Source organism: Melanaphis sacchari, unplaced genomic scaffold (genome assembly GCF_002803265.2).
Source record: "Melanaphis sacchari strain LSU unplaced genomic scaffold, SCAv2.0 Contig85_pilon_pilon, whole genome shotgun sequence".
In the NCBI taxonomy this organism is placed as follows: domain Eukaryota; kingdom Metazoa; phylum Arthropoda; class Insecta; order Hemiptera; family Aphididae; genus Melanaphis; species Melanaphis sacchari.
The window spans coordinates 2,400,442-2,421,965 of NW_020271605.1; the positions used below are offsets into that span (position 1 = coordinate 2,400,442).

At 25.2% G+C, this 21,524-nt stretch overlaps 1 protein-coding gene across 1 annotated transcript; it reads right to left on the minus strand.

Annotated features, from left to right (window-relative positions):
- Window positions 1-15,125: 15,125 nt before the first annotated feature.
- On the minus strand, window positions 15,126-21,223 carry LOC112602267 (probable citrate synthase 2, mitochondrial). The gene is made up of 7 exons (XM_025350246.1): window positions 21,008-21,223; window positions 20,834-20,910; window positions 17,721-17,876; window positions 17,278-17,664; window positions 16,171-16,506; window positions 15,713-16,021; window positions 15,126-15,464 (listed from the first exon to the last, which is right to left on the minus strand). Exons 2-7 carry the CDS (start codon window positions 20,879-20,881, stop codon window positions 15,285-15,287), a joined length of 1,416 nt encoding a protein of 471 aa, XP_025206031.1. The 5' UTR covers window positions 20,882-20,910; window positions 21,008-21,223; the 3' UTR covers window positions 15,126-15,284.
- Between the last annotated feature and the right edge of the window lie 301 nt (window positions 21,224-21,524).

Sequence of the window (21,524 nt, forward strand, 5' to 3'; positions counted from 1 at the left end):
TACTTTAATGTTTGTTTAGGTTTTAGGTACCTACCTACTTTGTTTATTATTTATATAATTGTTTGGTATTTACATTCATTATAATGTTTCTTAGACATTATAATGATAATATTAATCTGTATTTTAAATGGTTTAGGTTTAGGTATACTTGAAGGATGAGAGTATCTTATTATATTTTCCTGGAGATGTTAAATTTAAAAAAAAAAAAACAGTTTTTACTGCAATTTAATGTACCATGTACCTACATTATTGTGTTATAAAATAAATTAAGTGTGAACATATACCTATACAATACAAGGTTCTTTGGATGCTAAACTTTTGTGTTGAACCAGGCCGAAAAGAAAAAAAATTGCTTCCGTGTATTGACTATATTATAGCCGGATAGTAAGCGCCTACCACATCAAGGTGATATACTGATACAAGTATAGTACAAGATGTATTTTAATAATAAACTGTGTTATATATTATAATATTGTATGACCCTGTTTTTATAAATATAATATTTTATAATTATTTATCATTAATAAGTAATTATTATTAAACACTAAACAATAAAAAAATATTTTGAAAATCTACAACATAAAAGGTAACCAATAATCACTAATCAGTACATTGTAAAAAGTATATTATGTACCGAATATACATATCTAGATAAGTAGTAGGTACCTATTATACAACATATTAATATGTTACATAATGCATATGAATATTTTTAAAGGACAACTCATCGTGAATGTTAATGTGTATCTAAAGACTAAATTACTGAAGTAGGTACTCAACTACATTAGTAAGAGCAGTTATATGTATTTGCAGTTGTCTAAGGGGGGGGGAGGGAATAAAATCCAAGATAATATAATATCTCTTTGGATTTTTTTTATGTATTTATCATTTATTTAATAAATAAATATTTTGTAATTCGTTATTATTAATGACGATTAAAAATATATTCTTATTTTTTTCATCTTCAGTTATTTCACTATTTTTAAATTACTAAGTAACAAGGTTTTTATAAAAATATTTTATTCAAAATTTAGAATTAAACATTTTGTTTGTTTGATATGGGTGCTATATGTTGTATAATAGTATTTTTGCATGACATTTTCAGCTAAAAAACAGGTTTCAACATTTACGAATATAGCCTTGTTCAGTTGCTCATTCCCATGAACATTTATTTGAAAACAACTTAATAACACAAAAAATGTAACAATATTTTATCAGTGTACACAACAATATAAAAAATGATGTTAGAAAATTGTAAAAAAAAAAAAAATAGTAGGGAAGTGGGTACCGCTCTGTTGCACCCAAGGTGTCGAGTGGATCACTATAATAGGTGTATTAAATTTAATCATTATCCATTCATTAAATACAAAAAAACGATTCTAAACGGAGATGGTCTATCAACGTATATCATTAACCATATTTTATGATAATATGTTTTTTGTTATAAATATTAAAGTAATTAATTTTACTTTTAATATCACTGTAGATTGGTATTTTTTTTCGAAAATATTATATTTATTTTATTATTTAGTATTTAATTATTATAACATATTTATTAACTTAATTTTTTTTTTTTTTTAGTTAAAATACAATATGTACAGTTTGTAAACAATAAGAATTTTTGTTAACTTTATATTTTTAAATTAAATTTCCCTGAGAAGCTCCTCATTTGAAGCACTTCAACTGTAATTAATAATTCAACTATATTAGGTTAAGTTATTTTGTGTTATGTTGTTGATTTTTTTTTTTTGTGTTCATATTAGAGTGGATTTCTGCACTAGGATTATTTTAGATGGCGAGGAGGATTTCCAGGGAGTTTGAGGTAAGATAATTCGTTAATTAGTGTGTTTGGATGATTAATAAGACGGTTATAGAATTGTTTTTTTAACAAGTTATGGTGGTTTGTTTGACTGTAGCCTGTAGGTATGTTTAGGTCATTGTATATAGTTTTGTTGGAAATATATGGAGGAGCGTTAAGTATACGGCAAAGTATTTTAGATTGGACAGTTTGAATTTTATTGGTATTGAATATTTTAGCGACATCATTTTATTAAAAATTTATAAATTGTTATAGTCAAGAATGTAGAGCAGTTTTCGTATGATTATATTAAGAAGCGTTTGGAACATTCTTGTTCGGAGATTTATGGTAAGTTTTTTCGAATAAATGTGTGGAGACCACGTCAGTAATTTATTTAAAATTAAGTCTTAGGTATTTAGATAGTGTGTTGGTTGGAATATGAATATTGTTAAGATATATTTGAGGAGGTTTTTTTACAGAGGGCAAAAGTTGTATGACACGATTTACTTTCATTTAGTTTTACGTGTCATTACTGCCATTTTAGGAACAAGTTGTGTATGTCATTAAGGTGTGATTGAAGGCGAGTAGAAGTGATGTTTGGATCTTTATTTGCAACAATAAGTATTTTGTCATCGGCGTAGTCTGCTACGTAAGTATTTGGTGTGGTTGGCTTATCAGAAGTGTATATATTTAAGAGGAGTGGAAAGGAAATATCACCCTGGGGTACTTCTGCATCAATGTGATAGATAGGGGATAGTTCGTTACTTACTCTAGTTGAAAAGGAACAATTTTCGAGATAATTAAAAAAAAAAATAAAAAGTAAAAAAGAGGGAGAATGTTACGTCATTTCAGAAGGAGGCCAGGGTACCATATTTCATTAAAGGTTTGCGATATATCAAGCATTATTGTTGAACAGTACGTTTTTTTTCCAGGCTTAAAGATATTAAATCTATAAAGCGGTGTATTTAGTGTAAGGTGGAGTACTTTTCTCAAAAACCAAATTTATATTCTGGGATTATTTTTTTGTTCTTTATAATCGAACGTATGGGTTTTAATATTAATTTTTTGTATACTTTTGAAAAAGAGGGGAGTAGACTATTGGTCTGTAAGAGGAATATTTTAAAACAGATTAAAAATGTCATTGAGTATAGTAAAATTCATAACAATTGAATAAACGTAAAAGTTTTAAGTCACCACAAATTATGCTTTTGATTTATAATAAAATAATTAACATCATTATTCATCGTTAAAATACGTAATTATATAGTATGCTTCAATTTGGACTTCTTCAAATGTCTACGAAAAAATAATATGTCTTTGTATATTTTTAAAATTTTTATGTTTCAGTATAAATTACTTATAAAGGAATATTATATTATAATTTAAAACTTAAGTTATAAAAATTAAAAATTTTATAAATTGTTCACAACAAAATAGTAAATACTAGTAATTGACTATTTTCGTTAATTTAACAAATTGTGTAAAAATTTAAACTTTAAATGCGTATAAAAATAAATATCACTTATGGTTTTTTTAATAATTATATATAAGAATATAAGAACAACTTATATTATTAATTAGATTAAAATTTCAAGAATTTAGATCTATAGAATATTTTTTAACGATATTTATAGAAAACAAAAACCGAAAAAAAAAATCAAAAATTGTTCATGCCTATGTATAGCTTAAAGTATCAAAATATTTTTTAAAATTATACCACATAAAATGTTCAAATATCTATGGTTATTAATTTTTAAATTACCACAAAACATAAACATTGTTTGAGAAAAGCAGTTTTTACATTAAGAGTGAATATCCAATGTTATTAAAATTAAAGTTTTAAATAGTTATTGTAATAATTAATATGACTTTCCGGTATTATTTTTTTTTTTAATTTGGATTGCACAACATATAAAGAATCTAATATTAAATTTTCAAATCTTAGATATTAACAAATGTTTTATATATATAAATAACTTAAAATACTCATAAAAAATATTATGATTATAAATTTTCAAATATTTTTAACTATACATACATTTTTTATCGACATTTATAAGAAAATAAATAATATTAAAAAATCGAAATTTTTTGAAAATATTATTATGCATAGAAAATAATTATATAACCATTTAGTAAAAATGTCGAGTTTTTACAGTTATTCATTTACGAATTACATAAAAATAAAATATTCGATTTCAGTAATAACTGAATAACTGGATATATATAAAAATTTCTGTTTTTTCTTAATTGTTTTTTAATTTATCTGATTATTTTTAAAAATACTGGTAATTTTTAATTTGACCTCTTTAAAGTACAAATTAGATTTAGTACATACACATACATACAAGCACATACAAAACATCATTGTAAAATCAATATATTCATTGCTTAGCTTAAAAACTAAAAAAACTAGTTTATTTATAAAACATGACTGGATTTGTATAAAAATAATTATTACATCACAGTAAAGTACTATAGTAAACAATAAAATTGTTAATTATTAATGTCAATAGTTAATAACTATATCTAGTAGCATTTCTTAAAAAATAAAACTTATAAGTTAAGCAAGAATATAGTTTTTAAAAAATATCACATTATCGTTCATATTTGATGCTGTGTGATATTTTCCGCGGGACACGTAATAGTTTTAGTTTACATAATAGTTATTAGTTGTAAATAAATTAAAATCATCAGTTGGGTATCAAACTTTTTTGGTTGAAAAAGGAAATTGATTTGACAGCAACTATCATGTTATTTTGTCAAAAAAAAAAATATTAGTTTATCACTCTAGATTTTAGACAGTATATTATCCTACCTATAGTACAGTTATACTGTGTGACAATAGTATGCGCATAACGCATTTAATGAACGGTGTAGGTACTATAATACTATATTATAGGTCAACGTACTAACAAAGTTACAACCTATTACCTATATAATATAAAAACAATAAATGCGGACATCAATTATTAATCGTTGTACCTACATTATTCATTGTTGTGATTGTAATTATGTTTTATAGATACTAATGAAATAATTATGTAAACATCATAAAATTTTGTTTGGAATCGGTCTATCGTTAACATAATATTAATTAATAAATAAATATCTAGAAACACATACCTGTTTAATTGGTATATATATATAATTAGTTAATACATAGACAATAAATTTAAATACACGTAGCAGTGTAAAATGTACTTATATAAATCATAATATTATATGGACTTATATCGTATAAATAAAACAGCCATATCATAAAATATTTTTACTGGTTATATTATATCGTATATTCAATTATATGATGATTAAAAATTCGTTCGCATGGTAATACATATATTTATAATAAATGGGTACTTACTTACAATAAATTATGTTATTATAAGGATTAGACAATGTTTGTACAATAATATTATAGTTGTTATTTCTTATCATATGTTGCCGTTGACGTCGTTGACAAGTGTAACTTAGTTAATAGTCATTACGGCCTTACGGGTACATTTAATTCTATTAAAATATTATATTATATTGTTATCGTTTGCATATTAAATTTGTCGCCACTAAGTTTATAGTCTTTTTAATGTCAAATTAATTATTATTATTATTTATATAGCCTGTATTATAGAGATACTCATAGTAGAGCACGAACGACAATGGATTATTTTACTAACTAGTGTTATTTGAACCATTAAACGTGCATTATTTGAATAAAGTATAATTATTCATATGTTTTTATCATATTAGATATAATATTATCCTACACAAAACAATAAAATTCATCGTCGTTAAAAATTTTATAATCTAATGTAGATTGCCACAGAAATATATTATACTCATAATTATGTAAGCCGCGTAGACGCTTAAATGTCATTACTCATCATGCAATACATAAGAAAAGAAAATATTTTAACATTGTAGATGCCTATACTGTCGTAAAACTCGATCGTATATTTAGCATTACAAAGACAATAATATTAATATAATGATAATATTTTGTTCAACATTTAAAAAAAAATTTCATTTCTAAAAATGCTATACATTCTTTACCTAATAATTGAACAATACGTCAAATAATATTTTATTGTTATTTTTATGTATAGTATAATATGGTGGACAAAGCCCATGATATATTCTAATTCTAAATAATGTCATGTAGGCGTATGCCACAAGTCCACAAATAACACGGTTCAATTTATTGACGTTTTTGTTTTTGAAACGTTTATGTAATAAATCGTTTAGATAGCCTTTTATATTATAAAATATAATATGCATGACCACTTGGGATAATAAGAAGGGGGACATTTTTAGCACACAGTATAAGTTACATAAATAATCATTAATAGCAGTACGCCATTACATGCCAATAAATTATAATTTTTAATGTCTGTAGAATAAAACAATTGTAACGATTAGGTACATTGTTTTCGTATGCAAGTATTATATCAACTAAAAAGAAAAGAAAGTAATTTTTAAAGCGTGCAAATTTTCAGATTATAGTTTTTTCTCATTCATTAATGCGTATAGTGTACTTGCAGTTAATAACAAAACAGTTCATAGTAATATATAAAATAATCTATTTTTAATGGTCACATTTTTAACAAACTAACTACTAGGTTATTTTTCGGTTTATTACCTGAAGAGCTACGTGTTTGTCAATAAGTTTTTGTGTAAGTACTAACTACTAGATACCATAATTGGTAGACTTTGCTAATAAGTGTCATATACAATATACTCATATATAACACAATAGCCAATAGGGTACATGTAAATACGGCTTAAATACAAGAAAATATTTCGTAACCTACTAGAAAAAACAAATGCATTAATTTCGTTACAAAAAGCATAACTTGTAATCATATATTAAACTACAATAAAAATATACTTTGCCAAAAAGTTTCAGGTTTGTAGTGAGAGAGGAATTTTTGTTTTTTTGTAAATTACCTTGAATGGAAAATGATAGATGTACCAAAAATAGTATCTACTGATTACTATCTACACATAGCACAGTTAACCTGTTCATGGATTTTATACATAGACATAGTAGATTAGGTCAAGTGAAATTGAATAATATTTCTGTATATTATCTGCATTTTTTTCATTTACTGTACTATTGCAAAATTCACAATACAAAAAAAAATATATATAATAGACACAAAAAAATACGTGTTTATATATTATAAAGTAGTAATTTTTATCAGTATTCCGTCAACCTTTTATTGGTTGATATCAGTTTTTCTTAAAAGGGTAGGAAACATTTTACAATTCCATCATCTCGTGTCTCTTGATCGGGAAAAGATGCCATTTCAATGAATTAATGATGCAGTTACTGAATTAATGGATTATGTTGAATAATATTTTGTAAATTTCAAATAGCCCTTTTAAAATAACTCTATATGTATTAAATATATACTATTTTTATTTAGTACCTCGGCATACTATAAACGCCTTATTGTTTACGACCTTCAAATAATAATTATTGTAATGTAATCAACAAACACATGATAATTCATAAACACGTGAGTGTTATGTTATTAAATACCTAATTATTTTTATTGATAAAATATGCATCTAGACTTGCCCCAGCATCCCGCGCTTCCCAAACTGTTTCATTTTCCGACTATGAGATCCATAATTATCAGATTAATATTATAAAATTATAAATGTTCTCTGATATTTAACCAGTAATAGAGGAATAGTTGTCTATGTCATATATTATACATGATGATTCACCGAGCATCCTACTCATTGCTCAGTTTTCACTCCCATTTTCTTCTTTAATTATTAATAAATTCATATTATAATTTTTAGAACTTTTAAGTAGATATTTTCAAATACTTGGATTTTTATGCGATTTCAAAAGTGTCCTGTGATTAAACAAACTTTATTTTTTTCAAATTTGAATCATCCTTTTTTATTACATCCAGTTTAAGAGATGATTTTTCTTTTTGAAAAATATCGAAGTAGGAATATTGTATAGAAAAATAAATCTAAATTTAAGTGTGTATTTTCAGAGTAAAAAGTTATTCAACTTTAAGTACCTACTAAGGATAATTGTCCATGATAATATAGTTATTAATAATTATTAATTAATATCAATTTATTAACATTGTATATTATTTGCAAGATTATTAAAGTCTAATACAGCACTAGACTAAAATTTAAATATATTTTACGTAAAATTATTCTTGAAGACTGTTATCCTTATTACCTACAAAATATTAATTATTTAGAAAAATAGTAAAAATAGGGTTACTTATAAATACAAGACTATTAAAAGCTTGGTTCGGCACACAAGATTAAAATTATATAAAAAATAAAGTATTTTAAATTCTGGAATTTATTCATTACATTTTTAATGTAGGCATAAGTATATACTTATAAAATATTAAAATTTGAATTTGAATAAATGCGTTATTAAAGGGTAAACGAGAATCGACAATCTTAGTGAATTATTCTGTACTCGAGTAAGTACCTACCTATATTATTATGTATGTATTAATTAAACATAAGTACATAATTAATAAAACTATTATTACTTTATTAATTATTTGTATATTATAAAATATACTTTATATACATAATAAGTAGATTACCTAATATCTCTATAAGTATTACCTATTTTTTTAATAAAATGTAAATTTTCATAGAATTTTCAATAAAAGTGCCTGTTTTTATATTTTTTCCGTTAATAACAAAAATACAAAATTGTACATGAAATTGAAACTCTGAGAGTAATATAAACTATAATATGATACGTAAACTAACCTGCTTTTTTCCTACTTAATACTTATGTATTTTATTTAAATGTAGGGACGAAGTATCTACTTACCATCAAATATATATTTTCCTTGTTTATAATTTAATTATGCAATAGGTATAATGTATTAACTGTACTTAAAATATACATGATAAAAATAAACTTTTGTATCGATACCTATGACTAGTATGAGACAACTTGTTGACATTACTGTAATTAATGTTTAGTATTTATTAACCAAATTTTTAAAAAGATACTGTAAAATACATACTAATAAATCTATTAAATTCTAACTCTACTTATTAACAATAAATTAACTTGTACAAAATTCGATTTTTATACATCGGATTACTACGAAAAAAAAAAAAATATTCTCTATTTGAATATAAAATAAAATATGTAAGCTAAAAATTAAATGAATTATTTATACGTTTTTATGGCTTAAATTAAGTACAGATAAAAAAACAAAAGTAATTTTGTATCCATGTAGAGCTATATAGTCCAAATAACCATCCATCATCTATATTTTATATAGAATAATAAAAGCGATGAAAGATTTTTTGATCGAGACACACGTAGAGAGAACGCAGTGGGAAATTTTGGGGTTGATATTGATATATTTTTATGTTTTATGTACATATGTATATATACGGGAGTATAAAACGTAATAATTTTATGAATTTTAACAAAAGTTTATTTCCCGTTGAGTGACCTAATGTATATTATAGGCTATAGTAAATCGGAATAAGTAGTAAAACGAGTTATAATACATATATTATACAACATAGCATAAACATTATAGTTCTGAATTCCTACATAAATCGCATAAAAACTATACAAGATTATGGAAACTTTAAAAAAATAATATCAGTTACCATTTTAAACATTTAAACGAAAAATAATATAGTATGTAAACATAGGTTGTATATAATGCCGATTGTAATACACTAATACTCATATCAAATATTCATATAGGTAATGTTACATATTACGATAAACATTTTATAAACATTATATGAAAAAAATGTAATATATCATATCGTCCATATCAAATTGAACATTAAAAAAAACACAAAAATAATATGACCTTCAAATAACGTTTATCAATGTCATGGTTTCATCAAGGAGAACAATAAGCCGTACCTGTAACCAGTGGGAATTAGTTTACAAATACGATAATAGGTAGTTATATTAAATGTATTTTATGGCTGGCTACATTATTGAATATGATTACCTATATTTATTTCAGAAGTCACGAATATAATATACCTATATGCACGCATATCTCAAAGTGAATAGTTTAATATTTATATCTATATATATATATATAATGTAAACTCGTTAGTCGTTAATCGTATACTAACTCGTAATATACATACATATTATATATATTAGGTATATAGGCTATATGAATATTACATATACTTTGTCTACCTAATTGCCTATTATTGCAGTAAATATGTACCTATATGTAGTATGTATACATATCTGATGCCGTATAAATAGTAAATACCACTAAAAGTAAAAACCTTGATCAAAATTACAAGTATTTAGTATGGTTATTTCATATTATATCCTTGTCGTTTGTTTATTTATACATTATTATGGACACAGCAATCGCGATCACGGAGATACAGTTGATTTTCATTGTGTCAATATAAATATAATATATATATATCATATACAAAACAAATCTTACACATGAAGATTTTTTTTATTATAGATTTACAAATAATAATAGTATTTTAGGTTGTGATTTATAATATTTTGACACATAGTCATATAGGTAATCGGTAATAGGTAATAGGTATAGGTACTGTTTAAATATTATACATAATATATAGAATAATGTAACCTTGAAATCGGACAAGAAGAGTTTTAAAGGAAATAAAAATATATACAGATCTGACAATCAAATAAATATTTAGTACTCTCAACTCTGAAAAACGTCGGTAAAATATTCGTAATTTTTATAAATTATTTATTTTTTTTTTTATACAACATACAAATTTATTTATTTCACACAACTAAGTATAAAACATTAAAACAGGCTAAACAATAAGTACGAGAATTATAGTGCATTGTAATAAGTAATAGCAAACAATATTAGACTTATTAAGCTAATTATTTAAAATTAAAAATAAAGACTTACTTGTATAGGTTAAGTTTAAACAAGACTGCTGAAATTTTCATTTTTGACTCGCATTAAGCATAAGACGTATTAAAAGCTAGTTGGTACCTAGTGACTAGTACCTATCAGCTACCTATGATATATAGTTAAGAAGAGTACCTTTTTTATTTTGTACATATTAAAATACAATTCAAATTTCATTTATTTTAGAAAAAACTATTTAAACAGGTAACTATTTAGAATAGTACTTAATAATATTTTAGCAGGTTAATGGTTTTATGTTCACGTACACTTTTTTCAGAAAATAAATGTATATTATGTATTACAATCTCACTAGTCATATTATTTCAACGAATAATATGTTTAAATGTGATTTAAATAATAATAATTAATGGATTTTGGCATTGTATTTAATCAATAATAGGATTTGATTTTTGAAGGGGATTAAATAGTTAATTTTGTAGTTTTTGTAATAAATTTGTAAGAATATTTTATTTTCCAAATAATATTAATATCAGTATTCAATATTATAAAATGATATGATATAAAAAAATGTTCCATCTCGACACGATTCCCAGTAAATAACTAAGTAAGGCAGTAAACATTGCATATGTACCTAATATACGTTCAATAACGGTATAAATGTTATAAAATACGTTTAAAAAAGGTTTATTTTATGGTTAAGATCTCCGTCTTACATACATACAATATAGCAAATTTTCGTTCAGCAGAATCAATTTTATGTTGTTAGCTTTAATATTAAAGTAAATTTATCTATTATTAAACTTAAATGTAAGAAATTTATTTAGACCATCTCATAGGCTTTAATTAATATTAAATTTTAGAATGAATTATAGCTAGGTATGTAAAATATTACAATTTTATTTTAAAATGCTCATTGTTCATAACTCACTTCAAAGTTTAATATTAATTAAAGCCTACGGAGATAACACATGCGGGAGATCCGAAGGTCCATGGCGGCGTCCTTTTAAGATACAAACTAGTAGGTACCTATCTATATTTTTCATGATAAAATTACATTTATTTAATGTTGATTATTATTGAATAGCCATATTTATATAGAGAACAAATAATAATAAAATATTGTTCCTATTATATTTTAAATTTCATCAGCTACCTACTTCAACAGGTATTTATTAATTATTATTCTATATATAAATTATAAGTAAGGCTCAGTGGAATTTTTACATTGAAAATCATGAAAATATTTACAAAAATTGATATGTTTATAAATATGCAGTTAAAATTGTTTAATTGTGTAAACACGTAAAATAATAAATAAATGTACAAATAAAAAGGAAATTTTTACATTTTAAACATACGGCAAAAATGTGTTTATATTAATCAAAAAATGAAGAAAAATTCTGAAAAAAAAATGAATCTTCAAGGTACAAGTGACGAGACAAACGTGTGGGCACGTAGGTAACTATAGATAAACAGTCTGCGATGACCTGATAACCGACTGGCGACTACGCGTCGTTGAAAACTATTAAAAGAAACCTAAACGTTCATCGTCAGATATTTTATCTTTGTTTGATAAATGTCAAAAATAATTAAACTCGTTAGCAAACAAAAAATATTTTGATTACCTATAACATCATAAATAGTTAATTATTTTATACTGTCCTAAATGAAAAAATAAGTAAATATATTCAACATATCGTAAATAAGACCAGAAAATGTTCTCTGTAGAAAATGTATGTATTAATAAAATGTGCAAAAATATACAATTTTTTTTTTGTTTGTTTTAAACAACTTAAAACATATTCCTATCTTTTGGAATACCTATCTATTTGTAAAAATATCGAATTCAATATACCCAATAAAAAATAATTCCCCAGCTCTAATTATGTTAACTATATCTATTGCCTCCAGACAAAGTTGTAACGGTTTTAAAATGGTCTATAAGAAATTTGCATCAATAATCAAGAAATCTTTCTGATTGATCAAAACATTCGTTTATCAACGATATAAATTACATTAAGGTGATTCGATACTAACTGGTTCAATAAAGGCAACTTTTTAATAGCATATCAACTTACGTGTCGAATAAATGTGAACGTAAATAAATGCACAAATGTTGATCATTGACATTATCCATTATCTCATCAGTGTAGAATAAATCGTGGTGCATCCCTGGTTACCACTCTACATGTTAACAAAATTGTATATTTGTATGGTAGGTAGCCGATGAGTAGTATTTTCTAATATAAAAGCGTGTATAATACTTAATTGTTGTCCATCATACTCACCGAAAAAGTCGGTCCTAAGACAATACTAAATTTATCTAACTTGTTAAATGCACCAAGAAGTCTCAAATCTGAAAACGTCTGTAGCCAATGTACCTAGGTCCTAGATAGGCAATTCTTTTATTTTGTAAGTCTTTACGTAAAAAAAAAGTAGGTATTCAAATATTTTTTTAATCCACAAACAATAGATTAATCGAATAAAAAATTTAGCTTTCAGTAAATGAAAAATCAAATTTAGTAACGTAACATGTTGATTTATATGAGATGTGAACATTATTTCCTCTTTATTTGTATAAGTAAGAATTGCCATATTGGGATCATTGGCAGGCGGCGAAGGGCGAGAGCAGCGATCTTTGATAATGTAAGTTTACCCCCATTCCTTTTTTGATAATTTTTAATTAAAAAAAAATATTATCTTAAATACATTGTAGATTTGTAGCCTAGTAGAGATTACTGTTTGTTATTTCTGATTAACTTTTTTTTTCAAAAGAAATTCACCCTTTTTCTTGTATACTGTTAAGCAGATTTTTTAATGCTAATCAATTTGAATCAGAATTTAAATAGATTTTAAAAACAGTCTAAGATTATATTTTAGAAAATAATAGTACCTAATTCAGAGTGTCAAACCACCAACTTAATAGCATAAAAACATATTTTTGGAAAATAGTGAGGACTCGTTTTATAGTGGTTTTAGAGTAAAATCACTAATATATAACACAACTTAAAGTAAATAATATTTCAGAGACAATTTTATACTATTTTTTCTAAGTAGTGCGTAATAAAAATATTAGCTATTTAAAAAAAAGTAAAATTAATCTAAACATTTTATTATTCATAAATATTACATTTATTTTATATATTTTTAAAATAATTCCTAAAGTACTATATTATATTGTTCTTAAATACACATTATACATATTTTATATAAACCTACTCAATAAGATAGAATTGATACTACACAGTTAAGTGAATTCCCTTTTAATTTAGGTTTTGTTACAGTATTTAATAAAAAAAAAAAAATAACATTTACAAAATAGTAATTCAATGTGTGCTTCACAAGCTTCTAATTAAGAACAACTGATGGACCTTTAACAGTTTTAATGTCAGTATTTTAAATTAATCGTGTTCAGACATTTATTATTTTTTAATTAGGTGTGATATAGAGTAATGTTCAATAAGCTTATATACTACATTTTAAAAATATATTCATACAAACTTCTTCAACCATCAACCATATTATTAAAGTGTAACTAGGTATTAGAACTAATTAAAACAAAATAAGTTATGTGCAGGATTTTCTTTTGAAAAAATAAAATCAATGTCAGTACACAGTTTATGCAGTATTTGTGATAAGTTTGGTGACTAATTGTTTCAACTGTTCAGTAGAGAAAGATATGGGGTGTTCGATGCGAAGACCAAGACCACGGTCCCAAACCAAAGAAGCTAATACTCCAAGAGCACGGGATACTCCAAATAATACTGTGTAGTAGTTCATTTCTTTTAAACCATAGTACTATAAAATAATATTTATAATGTATAAATGATGTGATAGTAACCGGGCGATTCTTTTATTAAACAATACTCATTATTTCAAAAGTTTTATAACATATTTTTTTTTATATTTTCATTGTTCACGTAATTTAAATATTTAACATATACAACTTTACTAAAAAGTAAGTTCAGTACTGAAATAAAGAATAGAGTATTATTATAATTTAAAACTACAAGACTTTATAATTGTATAAGCAAAATAACAGTTTATAATTCATAATGATGTGATGTTAATATTTTATGTTGTCACGTATAACTAATCAACAATAGATTTTTAAAAGAATAGTTATAAAACTACAAAACTTCATTATTTTACAATAAAATTGTTTTCAATACAAGCATGTAAAAGTAATTATTGTCCAATGCATTAAAATCAAATATGCATTTGTCAAACATAACCAACCAACAATATCTAATAATAATTTATCATCTATTTAATAATTTAAACTAATAAATAACAGCAATATTATACTCCAAGAAATCAGGAGAAAGCAAAATGGAATTTTTTTCTTGATTACAGACATTGTACTTGGGAAATTTTCAAATGAAAAACCAAATCACATTACTAGATTCAACATTTTACTTTAAGAATGAAAAAAAAATTGAAACATACTATTATCAATTTTAAATGGATATATTAAAAAACAGATATAATGACTTAATTACATTGACAAGGTAAGAAATTAATTGGACGGGGTTTCAAGAAATTAAAACAAAATAAGTTATGTGCAGAGTTTTCTTTTGAAAAAATAAAAATCATTGTCAGTACACAGTTTATGCAGCCTTAGCAGTAAGTTTGGTGACCAATTCCTTCATCTTTTCAGTAGAGAAAGATTTGGGGCGTTCGATGGGAAGACCAAGACCACGGTCCCAAACCAAAGAAGCTAATACTCCAAGAGCACGGGATACTCCAAACAATACTGTGTAGTAGTTCATTTCTTTTAAGCCGTAGTACTATAAAATAATATTTATAATGTATAAATAATTTGTGACAGTATCCAGGAGATTCTTTTATCAGGCAATACTCATTATTTCAAATTTTTTTGAAAATATAAAATATGATTTTATCTTTAAAAAATATTTTTACTTTTACTGAAAATTATGTAAAAATATATTTTCCAATAATGAGCGTTGTTCAATAAAAGAATCACCTTTTTTAAACATAAATATATTAAATTGTATAATTAAGTAAATTCACACACCTGTAATAAAACTCCTGAGTGAGCATCTACATTGGGCCATGGATTCTTAACCTTTCCAAGGTCATTAAGTACTGGGGGTACAACTTCAAATACTTGTGATACTAAATTGAACAATGGATCTTTAGGTAGATGTTTCAAAGCAAACTCACGCTGGCAAGTGTAACGTGGGTCAGTTTTACGTAAAACAGCATGTCCATAACCAGGTACAACTTGTCCACTTTTCAATGTTTTTAAAATGAATTCTTTAAGTTGTTCTTTGGTTACAGAATCTCCAACTTCTTGACGCAATTTTTGTAACCACACCAAAACCTAAAGACCATATTAATATTTATTTATTTTTAATGTATATTACTTAATTATATTATCATAAAACTATTAATTCATTATAAACACAAGATACTCCAAGTTAAATCAAACATTTAAATATTTAATATAATATATATCTTAAAGATTATTACCTCTTGGTTAGCAAGTCCATGCAATGGACCAGCAAGGCCAGCCATACCAGCACTGAATGAAAGATACGGATCAGATAAAGCTGATCCAACTAAATGGGTTGTATGAGCCGATACATTACCACCCTCGTGGTCAGAATGGATGGTTAAGTATAATCGCATAAGTTCTACAAATTCTTCAGAATTATTAGCTCCCAACATGGAAGTAAAGTTTGCACTCCAATCACGTTCAGTGTCAATAGTGCCAACTTGATTTCCACCATGATAAATGTTTCTGTAGATTGTTGCTGCAATTACTGGTAATTTGGCAATCAAATCCATGGAGTCTTCATATGTATACTAAATCAATACAATTATATCATATAGTTATTATAAAATTAAAATTTTATGTTTTTGACATAACATAAACATTGTATACATTTTGTACATAATATATATCTAATCAAAAAATATTTATTATTGAATAAATAACAAATTGTAATAGTTGATTAAAATTTAGTTTTTGATTTTTTTTTAATGTTGAAAAAGTTTGATTCATTAAATTAATGGCTAATTATAAATTTTTAATTTTTTTCTTATATAAATTTAATTCAATTTGACAACTGACTACTTTAATTAAATATATTTTAGGATGCTTTCTTAGGATACTCCAGTATTAATTTTATAGTAGGAAGAATTATAATTAGGTATTATGTTTTAGAATGAAAAGCAAGTCTTCATATTATGACTTTAAAATTAAGTATAGAGGGTAGAAAAAAGTTTAATTTGAAAAACAATATCACATCAAATGAAAACAACAAAGAATGACTGCAATTTTTTTAAATGACATCTATTGCCAATTTTGTGCATTTGGTTAATTTTAAATTGATATGATAATTAATTTTTTATACGTATACAGAAATATTTTTAAAGTTTGCTGATATTTCAGGGAGGGTTGCAGGTCCCTCAGGATTTTACTACTATGTCAACAAATTATTTTTTAGTTTCGGAATGAAGAAATATTAAATAGAATAAACTAGTGTTTTTCCATTTTATTTTTCAATAACATAAAAGCATTAAAATTTATAACCAACTAATGAGTCCTTGAAAACTAAAGCTAAGAACACTTACCTCCCAGTATTGTGACTTGTGAACTCCATTAGTATAGGCTTGCACAAATTTGCTTTCTGAATTAAGCAAAGCAACCGCTGATGTTAATTGTGTCATGGGATGTACAGTATTGGGTAGGTTGTTAAGCATGGTGACAACATGTGATGGTAATTCAGCACGTTCAGCCCAAGTTTTAGACACCCATTTAACTTGTTCGGGTGTTGGAATTTCTCCAGTTATCAATAGCCAAAATAATCCTTCAGGAAGAGGTTCACTACCACCAGGTGCTTTAGGTAATAACTTTTGACATTCAGGAATAGAATAACCACGGAATCGAATACCCTCGTCAGCGTCTAATACAGATGTCTCTGTAACTAAAGCCTTGATACCTCTCATGCCACCATACATCTAAACAAATTACAACATTTAATATATTTAAATATAAATAATATATATTCAATTACCATGTCTACAGTCACATCACCGACAACTGTAGATCCATGTTGCTTTCTGAAGGCTTTGATTTCCTCTCCACTCTGCTTTAGTTTTTCAGCAACTACAGTTTTCAGATCAGTAGAACATCCCATTGAGCGAGAAGCAGTCCATAATGGAGAAGCAACCTAATAGTTATATTTAGTAATTTATAATTAAAAAAATGTATTACATATATATATATATATATTATAGAATATACTTAAATTTATAATAAAGGAAATAAGAAAAAGTTCATTTTTCAACAAACATGGTAAAATTTTGTGAGCTTTTTTTTTAAATAGTTGCATAATTTAATTTTGTGAAATTTCTATACTCGGAAAAGTAAGACTATCTTTTTGGTTAACATACAATCACAAAAATTTCAAAAAATATTATCTTTAATAATTTTATCACACAAAAATTAGAAATTAATTAATATACTATTTATATACTTCAATAAAGAGTGAATAATTTTTTTTTGTTTAATTTCTATTATAATAATAAGCACATGGTAATAAATAAAATTATATTATTTAAATGGATAAAAAATACTTTGTAGCACATATAGGTGGCCAGATATCATATGTCACACCCACACGTGTTTTATCCATCATATAAACATAAAATATTGTAATTTGCATTTTATAATATGTTAAATTTACTACAACTTTAAAAATAATTAAGTAAAATAGATAAATGTGAATGTACAATTTGCTAAAATGTACTTTTGTAAGACAAACATAAGATATTATGCGGGTGTGGTGTGTTCTTAGGTTAGACAATAAAGTTGGAATGGTAAATCTGTGACACATGTGCCTAAAATGGCACCCAAAAAATAAAAATATATTTTAAATAATTTATAAAAAGACCACAATGTAAATACTTTTTAATTATAGTTTACATCTTCTAGAAAATTGAATAGGAGGTTATTCAACCTATTTGTATGAGTCAATTCAATCTTTTTTAAATTAATTTTATTGAGTTTAATTTAAGAAATAAACTAACAGATGAACAATGCCACATATACCTAATTATAAGCCAATTATAAAAGAAATAGAATCAAGTGTACCAATACAATAAATATATATAAATTAATACACATTTTAATATTTTTTTTTTATTTATATATTTTATAACTTAATAGCACACACAAAAAAAAAAAAATCATGCAATTGTTGGCGTGTCAGGTTAGAAATATTTGCCATCCATACAATAAGTCATGTATTTATGTATACAAAAAAATATGAGGTTCCTACATATTAAATAAAATCCAATTTTTTTTTAATGATAAGATAATTTAAAAATAATTTTGAATATCGATTGATTATTTTTATTAATAATATTGATTTACTGCACATTAAATAATTTAATTATGTGTAGTATTTTTAATGATATCAAATTGAATACAATTATTTAAATAAGATAACATCACTAATACTCTAGGTTAAATATAGGTTTATTACTGAAAATATTTTCATTTAATTTGATAATTAAATGAAATAATAAAATTATTTAAATAAACCTACAGATAATCTTAAATAAAAAATATTTCACTTAAATTTGTTAAAGGTTTTAATTATAATAAGCTAATAAGTAATCATAACATTTATTTTATGCATATTAATTATGTAATTATAATTTTTTTAAAGTTATATAAGAGTAAGTAATTAATTAATTTTATTAGGATAGTTCGGAAACATTGTAGTTCTAGTTTTACTATGGGTTTTATCATAGTAGCATTCTTTTAAAACACTAAACCTAGGTGTAATAAAATTAAATAGGCTCTTTGACAATAACTTTAAAAATTTTAAACCTCTTAAAAAAAAATAAATTAAAAATCTTGTTACAAAAAATTATTTGAATAATTTATTTCAAAACCCATTTTATTTAAATAAATAGATAAAAAGATACTTAGACTATTTTATTAAGTTTTTACATTTTTAATTTTTGAAGCTAGATATATTTTTGAGAATATTAATTAATAAAATTGAAATTTTAACCTAGTAGTTAAAAAATTTAAAATTGAAATAAATAGACCAACATTTTGCTATATATCTCTTAAATTGTTCATTTGAATTTTCAATATTAAATGACTAATTAATTATAATTCTTGTTTTTTTTTTTTTTAAGGGTAAACCAAATTTAGTTTGATTATAAATATTGCCACAAAGTTTAAATTACTGTATACTACTTCATTAGTAAATATAATGTTTATTTTAAAAATCAAGATTTATATCTTGAACTTAATAGTTTTATAAATCAATATACTATCACACTGACATGATTTTAATATTTTTAAAATCTTGTTAAATTTATCTTGAACTTAGGTTACAATTAAACTAATAAGATAAAAATCATTGAACAATAATGATTAATATTAAAACAGATATTTGCCTATCTCCACATAATCTAAAATTAAATTATTGTCAAATTAATAAGTGTCTTGGTAAGTAAATAATAATTTAATCATGACCCAATATCTAAAAAATATAATTGGATATGGTCCAAAAATGTAAGTAACTACCATTCATTACATTAAAATAAAAAATAAGTTAGCATATGTTGCCAATTTTTAATGCTGTTTGAAGGGAACCATCTCAAGGTTGATGGAGGTCATTTATATAATAATTACCTAATAACTTAAAACTGCTAGATTGAATTGTGTATTGATAACACAGGTCAAAAAATAAAATGGTTTTAACAAACCAACATCATAAAATGAATCTCCCCACCAAATCTTAAAATTGACACATACGACCTACAAATAAGTAATAGGTAAGTAAGATTACCTGTTTATCAACCCACAGATCGTTTCAAATAATTGTCATAGGTATACTTAAAATTTTGGTAAAATTAAAAATTAAATGGTAAGCACCAGTGTTTATATTTTATTAAGAGCTGAGGTAAATTTAATATCACTAATTGTTGAAACACATAGTACTCAATTAATCGACAAGTTTATAATTTGTAGAAAAGTTGGGCAAGTCGCTCCGTGGAAAATATCTAAACAACGCAAATGACGGAGGAAGGGAGGGAAATTGAAAAAGGGTTGAAAACGAAACTTTACGAAATTTTAAAACGCCGATTCCCCGTCTTAACGTACCTGATTGATTTCCAAAAGTCTGGAGGCGGTCGTACGGAACAGGCTCATTTTTGCGGCTGGGCGATGTCGAAGAAGTTCTAAAAACGAATTTCAAAAAAAACAAATCAATAAAAACAACGACCAAATGAGATTCAAAAACTAGTGTTTTTCGTCCAACACCACAACCATACGTACAGAAAATTGTAATCAAAACGTGTTTGATTTCGAACACGCGCACCCGTTTGCGGAGCGGTTGGTAAAATGGCGTTGAGCTGCGGCGCGAGCTGGTCGTGAAAAGGTAGAACGTTAAACGAATTCCGGAGTCGGGGGTTTAGAGTTGCAGTAGTAGAATACGATCCTGGCGGCGGCGGCGGCAGCGGTGAGCGAGATAGGTCGGTAGGATGCCCTTCTCGATGTTCCGGTGTAGCCGACACATCGTCCACACGCATGTATGACACAACGACGACGTCACGAATCGTTCGATACTGATGATCTGTTTTTCGGTCTCGCCAGTGTGACCACTAAAACGTGCCCGAAATGTCAGCGCGAACGAGTACGGTAGTAATGTAACCATTCCAATCCAATCACGACAAAATTGAAAATAGTAATAATAATTGCTTGTAGGTAGCCAGGTAGGTACCTAAGTAGGTAGGTACTTGATAAACAATTAATAAGGACTGTAAATTGTTTACACTTTACAGTATTTCAAAAT

Coding starts and splice junctions, on each gene's coding strand:
- LOC112602267 (XM_025350246.1), bottom strand. CDS start 20,881: ATGAGCCTGTTCCGTACGACCGCCTCCAGACTTTTGGAAATCAATCAG. Junction 17,877..20,833: donor GACTTTTGGAAATCAATCAG/GTACGTTAAGAC, acceptor TATAACTATTAG/GTTGCTTCTCCATTATGGAC. Junction 17,665..17,720: donor GTGATGTGACTGTAGACATG/GTAATTGAATAT, acceptor TAATTTGTTTAG/ATGTATGGTGGCATGAGAGG.